We start from the raw sequence: 18,623 nt of genomic DNA on the forward strand, positions 1-18,623 counted from the left end.
TTTATCCCTTTAGGTACTATTTGATGTTTACTATTAAAAACAGTCTTGATCACGATTTATATTTATTAAGGTGACCGGTTTCGACCACTGCTGTGATCATTTTCAGACCTACAAGTAGCATACAAAGCTTTAATTAGAGGGCTACATACATTAAAGAAAATACATAAAGTTATAAAGCTATAAAACGATGAATTTTATGTTGGGAGGCCATGCAGTGCTGATTTTCATCCGTTGGATGGAGATTTTAAGCTGGATAGTCTTCATGGTGCTATACGGAAGGAATAGGATAAGTGCTGGGGCACAGAGTTTCACCCTCTCATTTCCTTTTATTTGATACTCATTCTTAACACACATACAGTATGGCACGAACACTTGTTCAGCAATGTGTATGATGCAGATAAATGTTTGGAACGCCATCATAAGTTGCAAGCAAACCATGTACATGAGAATCCTACCCAGAATTGGAATTCAGTATTGCAGCAGTATCCCTTGCACTTGCTGCTCAGCATTGGATTGTCTTTGACATTTGATTATACTTATAGAACAAAGTTTAGATTGTAGATCATCACAGAAATATATATTAAAAATTGAAATGAAGATACACAGACAAAAGAAAGTAAAGGAACCAGAAGAGGAGGGAGAACGAAATAAAATTTCATCCATGGATTACAAAATTGATTCAAATTTTCATGTCCACCGAGCAGTCTGGATGCTGAATGACATGGATACTGAGGGAAGTTCTTTCAATTAGGTAATGTGGTTATGGTTAATTGAATGTTTTGAGGAATTGTGGAACTCAGTCAGGAAATATAAGCTAATGGAGGCAAGACATGAACAACAGCAGTCTTCACTGCCTGTCTGAGCAAAATAAAGGGATGAAGGTACATTGGTCCTATCTGTACTAACTGTGAAGTTCCCTTGGAGGAAGATATACAGCTAAGTATTAACACAAGCAGAGCCAGAGCAAATTATCTTTTACTCTCTAACTGAACTCAATGTCTCCGCCTTTATACTGTATGGTAGCTCATGTCACCTATTCCACATTGGCGCTTCTGGCCAGCATCCAGCAAGACCTTGGATGGCCAGTTATGGTTAACTTTAACACTGCCATCATCCTGCCATGGCAAGTGGCTTTTTCATGAATTCACATTGACATCTGACTGAAACTTCAGCCAACACACTTCCTGAAGAGTTTTCCTTGTGTTCTCAAGCAAAATCATTCGTTCTGGATTCTACTCACTGTCTTTTAGGTGTTGTATTTCTTATGTTGCGATACCCTGGGAAATATTTTTAATGCCGTCCTAAGTGACTATAAACTTTTACAAAAATTTTATGTGGTAATTTGAAAGAAATACATAATTGCAATGCAGTGGTACAATGATAAGCAAAAGGAATACATAATTACAAATAATATGCATGTGGGCACAAACAGGTGCAAACGCAATTTACCCAAGTGCGCTCACATGCCTCTGCCCTACATGGTGCTGGCTGGACACACAATGCAGGGATTGCAGTTCGGCAGGTGGACTGGGTGGGGGTTGCCCGGTGAGGTGGTTAGAAAGGGAGGGAGGCTGGAGGCATGATTTGGAGTGAGTAATTAGTGGCTTGGTGGGAAGAAGCCAGTTTGCTGCCTAGGAATGCGGGAAGGAGGGGTGGCACGTGCATGGGCAAGGCATGTTATTTATGAATGCTTGAGGCGCTGGGGAGCAGCACACTATGAAGGTGTGGAGATGTGGATTGGGAGGGGGTGATAGGACAGAGGAAGTGGAAACAGTTGGGTGGAGTGTGTGGGAGCAGTGGGTGAAAGTAGATCGATGGCAGGAGTGTTATGGGAGCGAAGGATCTGTTGCAAGGATGACTCTCATCGGTGTAGTTCAGAAAATCTGGTGCTGGAGGGAAGGATCCAGATGGCCCAGACTGTGAAGCAGCCATTGAAATCGATCATGTTGCCCTCAGGTGCATGTTGTGCCACTGGATGATCAATTTTTTTCTTTGCCACAGTATGGCAGTTGCCATTCATTCCGGTGGACAGCTTGATGGTTGACCTAACAGTGTAAAAAGATATGCAGTGACTGCAACAGAGATGGTATGTAATACGGCTGCTTGCATGAATGGCTGTGCCTCTGATGGGGAGGATAAGCCTGTGACAAGACTGGAGTAAGAAGTGCTGGGTGAGTGGATTGGGCAGGTCTTGCACCTGGGTCTTCCATTGCGATATGATCCCTGTGAAAAGGGGTTCAGAGTTGGAGTGGCATAGGGATGGCCTAGGATGTTGCGTAGGTTGAGTGGGCAACAGAATACCATTGTAGAAGAGAGGGAAAGGATCTATGGTAGGTTGACCCTCATTTCATTGCATGATGATCGATAATCAGAGCCCTGGTAAAGGATATGGTTCAGTTGTTCCGTTCCAGTATTGGCTGACAGGGAGGAGGAGGGGGACTCCTTTGCAGGTGATTATTGATTATTTGGGGTGGTGATAGGATTAGGGGCGTGTGAGGATATGGCTTGGGAAATCTGTTGCTGGCCCAGGTATGGGGGCCAAAGTCTGTCTGTGAAGGCCTTTGAGAGACCTTCAGCTTACTGGGCAAGGGCATTCTTATCACTGCAGAAACGTTGGCCATGGGTGGCTAGACTGTATGGGAGGGATTTTTTGATATGGAAGGAATGACAGCTGTCAAAATGCAGATACTGTTAGTGGTTAGTGGATTTAATATGGAGAGTGGTGTGGATGGAGTCATCAGAAAGTTTGAGGTCAACAAATGACCTAACAATAAAATGCCTTTTTTTGGTCCCACCTCTTCTTTAACAACTTTTCAGATTCTACCAGTCACTGTTCCTCACAAAACTGGTACTGCAGGAACACATTTCCATGACATAGGCATCCCAGAACACCCTCTGCTCCTTCCACAGTCCTAACTACATACACTGCATTTCCAGAATTGGAACTCCTGCAGTCCAACACCTGGAAAAGCATTCCTCATACCACCTCCATAAATTGTCCAGCCTGTTGACACCATACTCCTGCCTCGGACCACCATTACCCATCACCATGTGTCCTACCAACAGTGAACACCCTTGTCAACCCGTCATGGCAACCAGAACCTGCCTAGCTGACCTTGTCAATTTGCCAGATTCTCTGAAACTCCCGCTTAACACTCTACGAAATTGAGGATCCAAACAAACACGAAACACTGTTGTTAACCTGTCCACCAAAAAACCTCAGTCCCACGTAAGTTTTAGTCATATCCAAAGGCTGAACCTTCAGGCCCACAACCAAGTTTAGCCATGTTGGACTTGTAGAGGACATGCTTTCCTTCTCCCGATCTCAGCTGTGAAAAACCATATTTCCCCACCAATCCGTCCGACCAAAGACTTACTAACCCAAACATTTAACCTTGTCTCTCCCGTTTCGTACCACCATCCAACTGTGACAACCCTAACCCACACGCCTCATAGCTTACCACCCCTACTCACCTTCCAGGAATTCCTTACTTCCAACTTGGCCTCACCGTCTGTCCCCAGGTCCTTTTGTAAGAACTAATGTTTCAACAGAAGAAAGGACAGCCATACAAATCTCAAAACAGAACCGAAACTTATCATATTCCCCGCAGACAAAGAATCCACCACTGTTGTGATGAATAGCAGTGACTACCTGACAGAAGGCTTCCACAAACTCTGACTCCTCCACCTACAAACTCTGCTATAGTGATCCCATCCCAGAAGTCCAACACAACCTCCAGTCCCTACTGCAATCCTTGAGACCATCCCAGAATGTCTCTCTTTGGTCCATCTCCCTCCTCACCACAATGACAGCCCACACACCTGTCTTCTACATGCTCCCAAAAACCCATAAAGCCAACAGTCCTGGACACCCATTATAGTTTGTTACTGTGCACCTACTGAAAGAATTTCTGCTCTTGTTGACCAATGTGTGCAACTAATTGCCTGAAACCTAGCCTCTCACAGCAAAGAAACTAACCACTTACTTCACCGACTCTCCACCATTCCCACCCCTTTACCTTCTGGATCCATACTAGTTACTTTTGATGCCACCTCCCTTTACACCAACATCCCACAAACCCATGACCTTGCCACTGTCAAACACTACCTTTTCCAACATCCTTCAGGTGCCAAACCGACTGCCTCATTCGTCATACACCTTACAGACTATATACTGACAAATTACTACTACTCCTTAGGGGGGCAAGGTTTATAAACAAATCTTCAGCACAGCCTTGGGCACCTGCATGGCACCCTCCTAAGCCAGCCATTTTATGGCCCATCTAGAGGAAACCTTTCTAACCTCCCAAAGCCCCAAACCCCTTGTCTGTTTCAGGTTCATTGATATCTTCGTGATCTGGACATGGGGCCAAGTCACCGTATCCTCATTTCTCCAGAACCTCAACACCTTTTGTCCCATCTGCTTCATCTGGTCCTCTTCAACCCAATGTGTCACTTTTCTGGACATTGACCCACTCGTCTCTGATGGCGCCAACCACACCTGTGTCTGTATGAAACTTGCTAATGACCAACAATACATGTATTCTGACAGCTGCTGTCCCTTCCATACCAAAAAATCCCTCCCATACAGCCTAGCCACTCGTGGATGATGTGTCTGCAGTGATGAGAACTCACTTGCCAAGTATGCCGAAGGGCTCACAAAAGCCATCACAGACAGGAACTACCCACCAAACCTAGTCCCCACACAGATTTGTCATGTCAGGTCCTCACACATCTCCAATCTTCCCATCTCCACTAAGAATCTGCTACAGAGGAGTGCTCCCGTTGTCACACAATACCACCATGGACTGGAACAACTGAACTATATCCTTCAGCAGGGCTGTGATTATCTATCATCATGCCCTGAAATGAGGGACATCCTACCCAAGAACCTTCCGACACACAACATCCTAGTCCATCCCTGTGCCACTTCCTCTCTGAAACCCTTGCAACAGAAATCATATCACTGTGGAAGACCTGGTGCAAGACCTGCGCAATCCACTCACTCAGTACTTCTTACTTCAGTCTTGCCACAGGCTTATCGTACCCCATTAGAGGCAGGGCCACTTACGCAAACAGCCTTGTCATATACCAACTCTACTGCAATCACAGCACAGCTTATTATATTGGTAAATAACCAACCAGCTGTCCACCAGAATGAATGCCCACTGCCAAACTCCGGCCAAGAACAAATTTGACCATTCAGTGGTATAACATGCAACCTGAGTACAACACGATTGATTTCAACAGCTGCTTCACTACCCTGGCCATCTGGATCCTTCCCCCACCACCACCTTTTCTGAAGTATGCAGATAGGAGTTATCCTTGAAACACATCATTCACTCCTGTAACCCTCCTGGCCTTAATCTCTGTTAACACATTGTCCCCACACCCTCCACCCAACTGTTTCCACTTCCTCTGTCGTATCAACCCCTCCCAATTAATGTCTCCGTGTCACCTTCATAGTATGCTGCTCCCCTCTGCCTCCTGCATCTGTGCATCACATGCTTAGCCTGTCCACGTGCCACCCCCAGCCCCCTTCCTCTTACATTCCTAGGTAGCAGACTGGCTTCCTTCCTCAAAGCCACTACCTACTCACCCTCAATCCCTCTTCCTGCCTCCTGCCTCTATCCCCTTCCACCCACCGCACCCGACACAACCCCGATCCAGTCAGTCCACCTGCTGAACTGAAATCCTTGCATTCTTGCATTGTGCGTCCAGCCAGTACCACATAAGGGCACAGGCATGTCATCAACTAGCAGTAGCTCCTTTTTTTTGGGGGGGGGGGCAAAACACCTAAACAAATGCCATGTTCCATCCACTTCCGACAGTAACAGTAGTGTCCAATACAGCTCATACACACTGTCTCCTCCTAACAGGATATTCAGCATGTAACTTAAGATGTTACTGGCAATGAAAATATTCTGATCAGTTGATAACCGGTGTCTGGTGTAAGGGCAATTGGAAACCTCTTGTCCTCGATGTCATCCTTGATCCGTTCTAAAAACTCCACCATCTGTATTGGACTGACCAGATATGGTTTTAGAATACTACTATTGTTGATATTAAAATGTCATAGTCCCACTCCAGTTCACTGAAGATACCCATAAGCTGTATTAGCCATTTGTTGACAGTGATCAGAATTACAGCTATCTGCAGCTGTCTTTAGGTGCTGCTTTCTAATCTATTGTGTTTTAGATCAACTGTTTCATTCCCTACTTTATAATATCTTCATTTTTCGCTATGAAGCATACCATTCTATTAGAGCTAGTAGTTAAGGTCATTCAGGGTGTACAACTGTGAAATCCGAGAAGAACCCAGGAATTTTTTCATCTGGGAGAAACCTTGAAAGTTTTTTGGATTCCAGGAATATTTTTATTTTAGTTTTCAGTTAAATTTTTGTAATTTTTATTGGTAAGAACTGATGCTCTAACAAAGAATTTTACTTTAGCCCAATATTGCAGAATAATACTGCAACAATAAAACATAAACAAATCCACAACACCAAAATTGTACTTTAGTTGGAAAGGAAATGCACCATTTACAAAAAAAAAAAAAAAAAAAAAAAAAAAAAAAAAAAAAAAAAAAAAAAAAAGGGGGGGGGGGGGGGCAATGCACACACAAGCATCTGCTGATAGCAAAATGTATCAAACATCTGCTGATAGCAAAATGTATCAAAGGCTTTAGTGTGAAGACTATGCAATGCTTCCTAACAACAAACTGCTTTCGATGAGCTTGACATCACAAATTTGTGCATATGTAACAGGTCGTGGGAAAATATTGTGAATATTGGTTTGAGAAGCATGAATTTCAAAGTAAATTTCCTTTTACATAAGATGAATTATATTGTGTGTCAAAATGTGCAATGAATTTCTTAAATCACAGAGCATTTGACTCTCATTCAAAACTTGACACTTTGAGGACTAGCCACTCAGAAAAATTTCAGCCCCAGAAGACCAGCCATTTATGCCATTATTTAAAATTTTATTGGCACATTTGTGTTTGATACATCTTGAAGGGTAACACACATTATAAAACAAAAAGCTTAATGGTTAGTTTCTCATATTTATTCAGTTTCTTTAATAGATTGCAAATTATGCAATAATGATAGTATAAAGTATATTCGTCTTTCTATGGAAAAGTTGAAGTGCTTGATGGAATGTGTATTCATCCAGTTAACACCCACAAAATGTTTGGTTGACAGCAGTGAAATGTGTACTCATGCTTGTCACAAATATTCAGCTGCTGCAATATAAGCTGTGCTTTTAGGTTCCTGCATAACCACACCCTCAGAAAAAACAGCAAAAAATATTTGATACCAGTGTTATAAGTGAAAGCTTAGCTTTTCTTGTAGCTAGGCTCTGTGTCTTAATTTAAACCATTAACTTTTCACATTTGTGTGTTTGTGCTCGTTAACAGTGATGTCACTGTTGGTTGACTAAAAGTGTCCTGTGCATTAAAATCTGCCGTCATTGCCTGGTGAGATCATGTGATGTGAGCTACAATTGGCTGACAAAAGCATATCTGCAATGCAAACTTGATTTCAGAACTTTGGAAGCTGCCATGCTGTATTTGGTGGAATTCATATTTATACTTTCGTAATACAAAAATATGCAGTGTACATTTCGTCACAGATCAAAGATCTTTCCAAAACAGTTCCTTTTTTGCTGTGTCTCATGTCCTAAGTTGCCGGGAAGTTCTATGCTGGTGTATAAAACCTTTACCATTCAAGGGATTGGTAAGTTTTACAAATCTGATGGAAAGTGTATTGTCACTTAACACAGGAAAAACATACTTTCACCCAGGATATAATGTATTTTCACCAGGCAAAAGTGTATTTTTAAGTGAGAAATTCAGGATGTTTTTTCCTACTTGTATACACCCTGTTGTTTTAACGGTTGTCACTAGCTGCTTCAGAAGTCTGAGTAGCTGTTTCTGTTCCCCTTCTAATACATCTATTTTTGTCTTGAAATATGTGATGTCATCTTCATCTAGCATTCTGAACAAGATCTTAATGTCTTTGCCCCCAAAATTTAAGTTTTCTCTCCTCTGGACACGGGATTCATGTTGTACCAATTGTCCAATTAGATGCCCTTTTTCTATCTTTCCTACATGCCAATATAACACATGTTCTGCACTTTTACATCCTGCTGCACTTGTTCAGCTGTGCCGGTCATCTTTTACAGAATTTGAGTGCTCACCTCTCGAGAACTGACATGCTTTCAGATTTCTCCTTCAACTGTAGAAAATTGAAGTAAGTCACTGTTCTCCAAATGGCACTGTAAATTTTCAATTTTCCATGACAGTATGGGCATTTTGTTATCTGCATGTGTGATTGGTGTCCCATGTGCCTCAACTCCAACTAGCAGGAGAGTAATGTTGATGATGGAGTATGACACGTATGTTATTAGAAAAATTCCACCAGTCTGTTGGTATGAGTCCTAAAATCCTTCCACTTCTTTTCAGGCAGATTACAATGATGTCAGGGCCCTTAATTCATACTGCTGTGTATGGACCTCACCATTGTGTATCTTATTTATGCAATCTGCCTCATTGTATGCTGCATTATCCTCTTTGTATCAGTGCACACTTCGCTGCAGAGTGAAAATCTCATTCTGGAAACATCCCCCAGGCTGTGGCAAAGCCATGTCTCCGCAATATCCTTTCTTTCGGGGGTGCTAGTTCTGCAAGGTTCGCAGGAGAGCTTCTCTAAAGTTTGGAAGGTAGGAGACGAGGTACTGGCAGAAGTAAAGCTGTGAGGACGGAGCGTGAGTCATGCTTGGGTAGCTCAGTTGGTAGAGCACTTGCCTGTGAAAGGCAAAGGTCCTGAGTTCGAGTCTCGGTCCAGCACACAGTTTTAATCTGCCAGGAAGTTTCAACATTTTTCCTCCTTATTTTGAATTGCATAAGATTATTGTGAGAAATATCTGCTGTTGATGGATGGATTAGATCATCTCTGATGCAGATGTGAAGTGACTGGATCAGTTAGCTGTGAACTTGCCTAAAACAGCATTTGCCGTGCTAATTACCAGAGAAGAGTCGGCATGTGATTAAATTCATGGTCCGTGTTACAGACTCTAGCTTCACAATATGTCAGTCATAAACTTAATGACATCCCATAATATGTTGTCTGAGTTTGGTTTCATTTGTCCCAATTGTAAGCCTGATTCGTTAAGTGGGTATTGGTACATTCTTGACCCACAGGATAATGTTGTTTCCATGCAGGACCTCTAAGGAACATTTAGCATCTCGGGGGGGGAAATGACAAGAACACATGAACAATCTATATAGTCCATGACAGATTTGTCATGTACTGAATGTCTATTACATACAACTTTTATCCATTATAGATGAGGAACACCATGACTGTGACGAATGAAGGTTTCTTGAAATTACTGCAACCAGCCATTTTTTGTTTTACTCTTCACTTTTTTTCCCCTCCCTCCTTCCCTCCACATTGGCACACCTATTCAACACTTTCTTTCTCCTTCTAGTGTGTGTGTGTGCGCGTGTGCACGCGCGCCCACACACACACACACACACACACACACACACACACACACACACACGGGTTGATGAGAGGGTATGTGATGTTAGTGCAGTGATTACAAAATCAGCTCAGATTTATTAAGATTTTGGCAGTATGAACTCACTTATCAGTATGTTGTTGTACCCCCTTCGGCCTGGATGCATGTACTGATTTAGTTGGGATGGATGTCATAAAGCCAGGCAGTATGGCCTATAACTACTGCGTGACTGCTTAATATCCTGTATACTGGCACTGCGTTGGAGTTGACACAGATCTGGAGGTGTTAATGGCCACAAGAGTACCTCACACTCATACAGACAGGGCCCAGAATCACATGCAATGTGTGGATGAGCATTGTCCCATTGAAAAATGGCAACATGATACAGGCACACGAGAGGCAACACATGAGGATGACTGATGCCTGTGATGTGCCATTTTGCCAACAAAGTTCCCTCAATCAATACCAGCCATGGCACAAAGTCATACTTGATGGCTCCTCACACCATGACCCAAGGAGTAACACTGCTGAGCCTTCCAAAACATTGGGAGAACCACAGTCATTGCTGAACACAATGATGCCATTCATCAGCAGTCTAGGCTTCCCAGTCACGGCACCACTCCAGATGCAGCTGTGTGTTGTGATTTTAATGGCAGCCCACGTATGGAACTGTAATTCCCTAGGCTGGCTGCTGCTAGTCTGTGACCACTAATATAGGATGGTGCAGAATGTTACAGGGAGTCCATAATTTGTTCTTGGATGGTAGGAGCAGATGTGAAGGGATTGTGCTGTGCTTTGCGCACATATGGCGATCCTCCCTTGTCTTGGTGAGACGTGGTCAACCAGAGCATTGATGACAAATGTGCTTTACCACATGTTCCCAAACAGTTCATCATCAGAGCAGTGTCACATCCAAATGCCCCACAAATCTTGGATATAACACGATTTGAGCAGCAAGCCAAATGGATGTCTGCAATGACACTCCTTTCGTGCTTTGTCAGGTGCTGATAATGCTGCTCACATGTATGTATGACATCTCCATGTCCTTCATAGTGATTACAAATCATTTGATGCTGTTCAGTGCCCTTTTTACACATACACTATAAGGCCCAATAACAACACTAAATATGCACAATATGCATGACCTATGGTGGCCATTCTACGTGCCACAGAGACTTACAACTCTTAATCATTTACATATAAGCTGATATTGTATATGTGTACGATATTACATTGTCATCTGACCATGTCTTCTCGGTGCTTCTTTTTCATGTCAGGCAGTGTATATTATTCTGAATATCCACTTTGGGTTTCTGCAAACAAGAACATTGTAAATCCAGGAAACATAGAATATTGCTAGATAAGGCCACTACATTTACAGGAATCTTCTGTACCTCACAAAATCCTGCAGCATAGTAAACATGGTAGTACTTTATATTGTGAGACAATTACAGTGTGAAAGAAGTAGTGTGTGTTTCATTGTAGAGTGCAAAATATATTTAAAGTTATGTTGTGGTAGTTATAGTAAATTTTTTTTTATTAGCAAACGGTTCTGTTTGGTTTAAATCTTGAATGTTTCTTGTTTACTTAATTATAATGGTTTGTAAATTGTGTGCTGTGATACAGATAAATAAAATTTTCATTATGTTCTGGAGCTTTATGATAAGCACTTACATTTATTGCCTCAACTTTCCAATTGTCGTAATAACATAAACTTTAAATGAACATGCCACAGCATACATGACCTATAAGCATTTTTCAGTAAGAGCTCCTCTTAAAACTACTGGTGTAACATGTCACATAATCAGAAACCCACCATTTACATGTCTTTTTTAATGGCACTTGTTTCACTGAAGCCTGCAGGATGCTGATAACAAATGCTGAATATTACAAAAAGCGGTACAGTTATATCCACAGTAAATGTGTCTTAGAAAAATTACTTCAGTTTATTTGAACAAATTGGTTTCTTTTATTTTCTCTATACGTGGAAGTGCTTGTTATTGCAACAGTAAGGTACTAAACTCGCAAAATTAACACAGAAGGGAAAGAAAAGTAATTGTTCATTAAAGAAGTTGGTACATCTGTAGGGCCTTGTGTTTAATTACTTAAAAACGAGGCACATTAGACTGTTGAGTGTTGTGAAACCAACTTCCTCACGTACTCATCATGAAATTAGTTCAAGAACATAATAGGACACACATTTTTTAAAGTTGTTTTAGCAGCTAATTATACCAAAACAAATAATATTTCCAAATCTTATCAGTATTTTAATATTGCAAGTTAGTATGTTCAGCTCCACTACTAGAAAAAAAAGCTAAAATTTTAAAATGAAGATGGAAGTTGGGGAGAGAGAGAGAGAGAGAGAGAGAGAGAGAGAGAGAGAGAGAGAGAGAGATGTGGGAGGGTGAGGTGGAGGGGGGGGGGAGTAGGAGGAGGAAGTGATGGTTTCAATTTTCTTGCACCTTTTTAAAATTTATAATTGTATGTACAATTGTACTAGATGATGATGATGATGATGATGATGATGCCATTTCCATATTGAATAATGTTTTTGGCCTTGTGCTTTAATTTAATTGATTTGTTGTTGGTAAATGGAAAATTTAATTAATTTTGTGAGTGTTGCCTCAAATAACTGTTGACTTTTTCATGAATACAATTTATCAGTTTGTGTACAAGGCTTTTCTCAGCATGTGTGAAAATTTTTCTGTATTTTGTAATCTGCGAATACTTCATCTGAGCTGTATTTTCAAATTATTTTGTAACCCATTTTTTTCATTTTGTTGGTACCCATGATGAATTTAACATTACTTTTTAGCAGATGAAGTAGGATTACAGATAGTAATATTGTACATAATTAAATATCAAATGCTGCCACATTCTACATTCTCATTATGTAAAGATGATTGACTAGGGACTACAAAGTAGCTGTAATGTAAGCTTTCTGATTTTCCAGAACGTTGTGCCTGAAAAATTTATAGATTGTCTACTCAACTTATGCAAATCTTTGTGGGAAGTTATCTTGAATTACAACCAAATGCGGATGTGGCACAAACAGAATGCATGTCAGCAGCTGCACAAAGGTCAGAATCTTTGACTTATATATGGGCCGTGCACATTGATTTATATAAGAGGAAAATGCAATTAAATATTTTTTAGAATGAAATATGTAATTTGTTGTAAGGCAGCTATTGCATAGTAATATATGAGTAGTTTCTTGACTAAGTAATTGAAGATTTTAGAATTCCATTTTGCAAAGTGAAGGAGTAGTGAGCCTCAAAACTATTATTTTCCGAGTTGTTTTCTGTGGTTTTTTGTGACTTTTTAAATAAAAATTGTCATTTGATAATATCTTGTCTGGAAAGACAATTCTCCTATGTTTTGTGTAAGTTTGTATTGAAAGTAAATATGTTCTGTGTCTTTTTAAAGTGGAATTTCCAATTTTTCTCTCGCTTTGGGTGTAATTAGGTAAAGAAAATGTACTATTTGTGAGACAAATGTGTATGGTCTAAACACAGTTTATTTTGAAGATGGTGCCATATGATTTTGTAAAACACTTCTACATTGTATGAAGAAGAGAAATAGTCCAATTGAAAATTTGTTTCAGGCTAAAATTGGGAAGTACACTAGTGACTGCACTTTCCCTACATGCATAGTATGCAAACTCAGTTTTACCTCTCTAGCTCCAGAACAGACTAATTATTAATTTTATTCAAATTATGCTTCTTGTCCCTTAAGATTAAGCTTCTGCATTGTGGGGGGTAGCTTTGAACACACTAGTGCTTTACTAAATATGGCCCTTTTGGGGGTGGTATACATCAGGGGCAGATCCAGGGTTCATTTGGGGGGGTGGGGGTCATTGTTGGATTGTGAAACATATGATTAGTGTTCAGATAGATAGTAAGCTGTCGTGGAAAGCCCACATTCAGGATCTTGTTCAAAGACTTAATACTGCCATTTTTACTATTCGAACGGTATCAGAAGTGAGTGATCGTTCGCCACGAAAATTAGTCTACTTTGCTTATTTTATTCGCTTATGTCATATGGTATTATATTTTGGGGTAACTCTCCCCATTCTAAAAAGATATTTTTGTCTCAGAAACGGGCGATTCAGGCAATAAGTGGTGTGAGTTTACAAACCTCTTGTCGACCTCTGTTCACGAGTCTGGGTATTTTGACATTGGCCTCTCAATATGTATATTCCTTATTGCCATTTCTTGTTACCAATATTAGTTTATTCCCAAGAATAAACAGCTTTCACTCAGTTAATACTAGGCAGAAATCAAATCTGCATTTGGATCGGACTTCCTTAACTCTTGTGCAAAAAGGTGTACGGCATACTGCTGCATTCATTTTCAATAAGCTGCCACTCAAATTCAAAAATATTAGCAGTAATCCACGCACTTTCAAATCAAAACTGAAGAGTTTCCTCATGGGTCACTCCTTCTATTCTGTTGAGGAGTTCCTTGAAAAATTAAGCTGATTCTTATTGTATTGCTGATAGCATTTACTTAAACTTATGGACTGACTTTTTCAGGTTCATGAACATTTATTTTTATCTGTTATTACTTTTATGTTGTAGTTTCATGTACTGACACATTCCATGACCTTGGAGATTTGCTCCTCAATTTGGTCCTACGGAACTTGACGTCTAAATAAATAAAAAAGAGGTATGAGACCTTGTTCAGTAGAGGACGTGTGTTTCACAGTAGCAAAGATTATCATGTCAAGGTATGCACTTTAGAGCCCATGTTTAGGGGCATTTTTTTCTTATTTTGGTCCATACTGCCACCTCTCAAAATATGGAAAGCAGAGACCTTGCAGTAGAAGAGTTTTACTTCACAGTACTAAAGATGAAGTAGTGCCCGTAGCTCTTAAAGGTATGCATTTTAGAGACCATGCTTTGAATGATTATTCCTGTCATATCCCTGAATATTGACCATTTATCCTGGGAAACCTGTGTAACTTGTCACCAACACTATACATGCCACATATGTGTATGATTTTAATGCTAACAATAAAATAAATAAAATGTTTTAATATTACAGTAAGAGTGAGTGATTGATTTAATTACAAAAAATGAACAAATTAAAAAAAGTGCAGACTGTGGCAGTACAAGTTTGTAAATGAGGGGAATGTTGTTTCTTTCAGTTGTTTCTATCTACTTTTAGGAAGTCTGTTTTTCTGCCCCCTTCTTCCCTCCCCTCAGTGGAGGGCCTCTTTTTTTTCCATTTCTTACTCAACTTCCTGTGCTTTGCCGATTCCACATATGGATAAGTGAACCTTCTTGACAGCTGGCTGGTCTCCTTGTGTGTATTTGCCTTTACATTGTGGGAGTGTTACTGTTAAGACTGTAAACCCATCCACGTGGAAAAGGCCCTCATGCAAGCAACATGTGCTAAATGTAGCTTGTAATTTGAAAAATTCATATCCATTTTTGAGATTATGTAGTTTCCATGCTATTTTATTCTGAAAAAGTTAGCTGCAAAATTTGGAAACTGATTGTTGTTGTTGTTCTTGTTCTATTCAGTCTGAAGACTGCATCTATCTTTCTCATATTCATGTATGCTTCTGCAGCCTTGCTTTCTCATCTAGTCATTCCTACTTAACCAGCTCACACATTCTAATAGTCTCATTTTTTAGACATCTATATTCCCTTTTGCCTGCTTTAATTACTGTATTTTTATATTTTCTCCTTTCATCAGTTAGATTAAATGCCTAGTGCATAATCCAACTATTGGGTCTTGTCTTTTTGTCTGTTTGATGGTTGTCTACTGACTTCACTATTTCATTTCTCTAGGCTACCCATTCATCTTCTCTTATGTTCTGTACCCCTGTTTCAGTCAATCATTCCTTAAAACTCCCTTCGAAACTCTTAAAAACCTCTAGTTGTTCCAGTTTATTCGAGTCACATCTCCTTCATTTTCTGCCTTCCTGCAATTTTTTCAGCTTTACTCTGCTGCTCATAACCAGTTAATTATGATCAGATTCCGCATCTGTCCCTTGAAATGTTTTGCAGTTTAAAACCTGGTTTCGAACTCTCTGTCCTACTGTTATGTAATCAATTTGAAACCTTCTGCTGTCTCCAGGTCTCTTCCAGATATGCGACCTTCTTTCACTATTTTTAAAATCAAGTATTAGCAATAATTAAATAGTGCAGTCTGCAAAATTCTACCAGGCAGCTTTCCCTTTCAGTACTCTCCCACAGTCTATGTTCGCCTACTATTTTTGCTTCTTGTCCTTTATCTACTATTGTATTCCACTCCTCTATCACAATTAATTTTCATTTCCCCAGCTATTTGAATAACATCACATTCTTCAATCTCTTGTTCATCCACTGAGCTAGATGGCATATAAACTTCTACTACAGTGGTGGATGTTGGCTTCATATCTGTTTGGCTTCTGTATTGCATTCATTGTCCTATTCATCATTAGACCTACTCCTGGAATACCCATGCTTTTAGCTGGTGTTGTTAGCTGTGCTGACCTCATCAGAAGACCTGTTGTTCCTGCCATCATGCTTCACTAATTCTTACTATATCTAACTTCAGCCTATCGGTTTCCCTCTCTAAATTCTCTAACCTGCTTACCCAATGTAGCGATTTAAAATTCCACACTCTTGACCCAATGAATGCAAGTTTTGTTTCTCCAGATGACAACATGCTCCTGAGTAATACCTGCCAAGAGATCAGAATAGGGGATTACTTTACATCCAGAATATTTCACCCAGGAGGGTGCCATCATCATCATGCCATACAGTAGGACTGCATGTCCTTGGGAAATATGACAGCTTTAGTTTCCCCTTGCAATGTTACAAGACTAGATGAGTCAGTCATCCAGACAGGTGCCCTTGCAACTGTGTACCGAGAAGGCTACTGGTCTTCTCTAGGATTCAAACATTTGTGTGGTCCCTCCACAGATATTCCTCCCATATAGTTGATTCTACTGTACAACTGTTTGTATTATAGAAGCTGCCTGTATCATAGAAGCACCCAAGCCACCCCACTTCGATGAGATCCATGGTTCATATGGGTGATGGAAATTGTTGTGTGTAAAAATATAAATGCTCTCACAATTTTTTTTTTTTTTTTTTTTTTTTTTTTTTTTTTTTTGGGGGGGGGGGTTGGGGAGTCATGATGCCCCCCCCTCCTCCCCTTGGGTTCTCCCCTCTCTGATCTTTGAATTCTCTTACCCAACCAGATATAGGGAGAATAACAGTAACATGGACTCAGAACCACAGGGCAACTCGGCCTTTCTCTCATATACAAATCATTGCTAGAAGTGAAAGAAGCGACAAGTGACTGAAAATCCTAGGATCAACTGAAGAAGGAATGCCAATTCGTTGACCCCTTAGTCACTTACCTTTGCCATGTATTTTTTCTCTTATCCCTAAGATATAGTTGATTTGTGTAATTTTCAAAGAAATTTGTGTAAATAATATTTTTTTCAGGGGGTGTTAGTACTGTAATAGACTTTGAACTGAGTTGTGATCAGAAGTATGTGGAGCAAAAACTGGAAAAAGGAATGTTTCGTATGTGGCACGATGTCCAATCCAGGGTAGGGGCGTATCTAATGGGATGTGACTTGGCCAGGTTCAAATTTGAAGAGTTTCTTCAAATTCTTTCAGTTGTTCACAGGTAAGTTTATACAAGAACAGTTTCCACTTCTTCATTTCATTTTGAAGTGCTCTGTTCTATGTCATTGTAGTAATAGAGACAGAAAATGATACCGCAACCATGTTGTAGCTCCATAAGTTTTGTCAACAAATAGCAGCTCATACGTATACTCAAAGATTTTGATCATTTAAAGCAATGGTAGTTTCATCCACTGAACAGTGGCTTCTGTGAGGTTACACGTTTCACTGCCCCATATTTTTTAGACAACTAAAGGCACATATCCACCAACAGATCATTCCAGGACAAGGGTAAATTCATGGATATTGGAAAAACAGGACCAAACATTTTTATTACTACAGCCATGTCCATAATTTAGATGATTTGTTTAGTTTTTAATGAAGTTCAAAATTTTCATAGCCTTAATGTTGCACCATTATTATTCAATGAAGTGGACTGTAACTGGCAAATAAATTTCATCTACGTCTCAACCTACATCAAGACCTACACGAATATTCTAAAATTTACACTTAAGTACCTGGTAGAGTGTTCATCAAATCACCTTTTATTTCTCTACCGTTCCACTCTTGAACAGCATGCAGGAAAAATGAGCACGCAAATCCAGAACATGTAAATCTTTCTGTGCAAGCTCTGATTTCTCTTTTTTTTTATGTTGATCATCCCTCCCTCTGTAGGTTAGTGCCAACAAAATATTTTCACACTCTGAGGAGAAACTTGGTGATTGAAATTTTGAATTTTGTGAGAAGATCCTGTCATAACAAAAAGCACCTTTGTTTTAATGATAGCCACCCCAGTTCGCATATCATATCTATAGCACTCTTTCCCCTATTTCATGATAGTCCAAAATGAACTTCCCTTCTTTGAACTTTCTTGATGGCCTCTGTTGATTCTATTTGATGTGTACCACATTAATACTCCAGAAGATGGTGGAAAAGCATAGTGTAAGCAGTCTCTTTAGTAGACCTCTTGCATTTTCTAAGTATTCTGCCAGTATATTGCAGTCTTGGATTTGCTTTACCCACAACATTATCCATGTGATCATTCCAGTTATGATCGTCATAATTGTATTTAGTTGAATTTACAGCCTTTAGGTTTGAGTGATTTATTGTGTAACCAAAAGTTAGCAGATTCCTTTCAGTATGCATGTGGATTACTTCACACATTTCATTATTCAGTTTCGATTGCCACTTTTTGCACCATACAGGTATCTTGTGTAAATTGTTTTGCGGTTTATCATCTGATGACTTTATAAGATTTTAAATGATGGCATCACTTGCAAAGAATCTTAGAGGGCTACTCAGATTGTCTCCTAAAATGTTTATGTAGAACAGGAACAGCAGAGGGCCCATAACACTTCCTTGGAGAATCCCAGGTGCTACTTCTGTTTTACTTGATGACTTTCCATCAGTTTCTGTTAACTGGTCCTTTCTGACAGAAAGGTACGAATCCAGTCACACAGCTGAGA

General features: G+C 40.0%; 1 protein-coding gene across 6 annotated transcripts in view; it reads left to right on the forward strand.

The window, feature by feature from the left end:
• LOC126469819 (syndetin) overlaps nucleotides 1-18,623 on the forward strand; it is a 137,479-nt gene that overhangs the window by 33,673 nt on the left and 85,183 nt on the right. For all 6 annotated transcript variants that reach the window (XM_050097102.1, XM_050097105.1, XM_050097103.1 and 3 more), the window contains 2 exons: nucleotides 12,481-12,607; nucleotides 16,975-17,161. In XM_050097102.1, the coding sequence (XP_049953059.1) occupies nucleotides 12,481-12,607; nucleotides 16,975-17,161 (314 nt within the window). The remainder of the gene's footprint in view (nucleotides 1-12,480; nucleotides 12,608-16,974; nucleotides 17,162-18,623) is intronic.

Source organism: Schistocerca serialis, chromosome 3, assembly GCF_023864345.2.
Source record: "Schistocerca serialis cubense isolate TAMUIC-IGC-003099 chromosome 3, iqSchSeri2.2, whole genome shotgun sequence".
Classification (NCBI taxonomy): Eukaryota; Metazoa; Arthropoda; class Insecta; order Orthoptera; family Acrididae; genus Schistocerca; species Schistocerca serialis.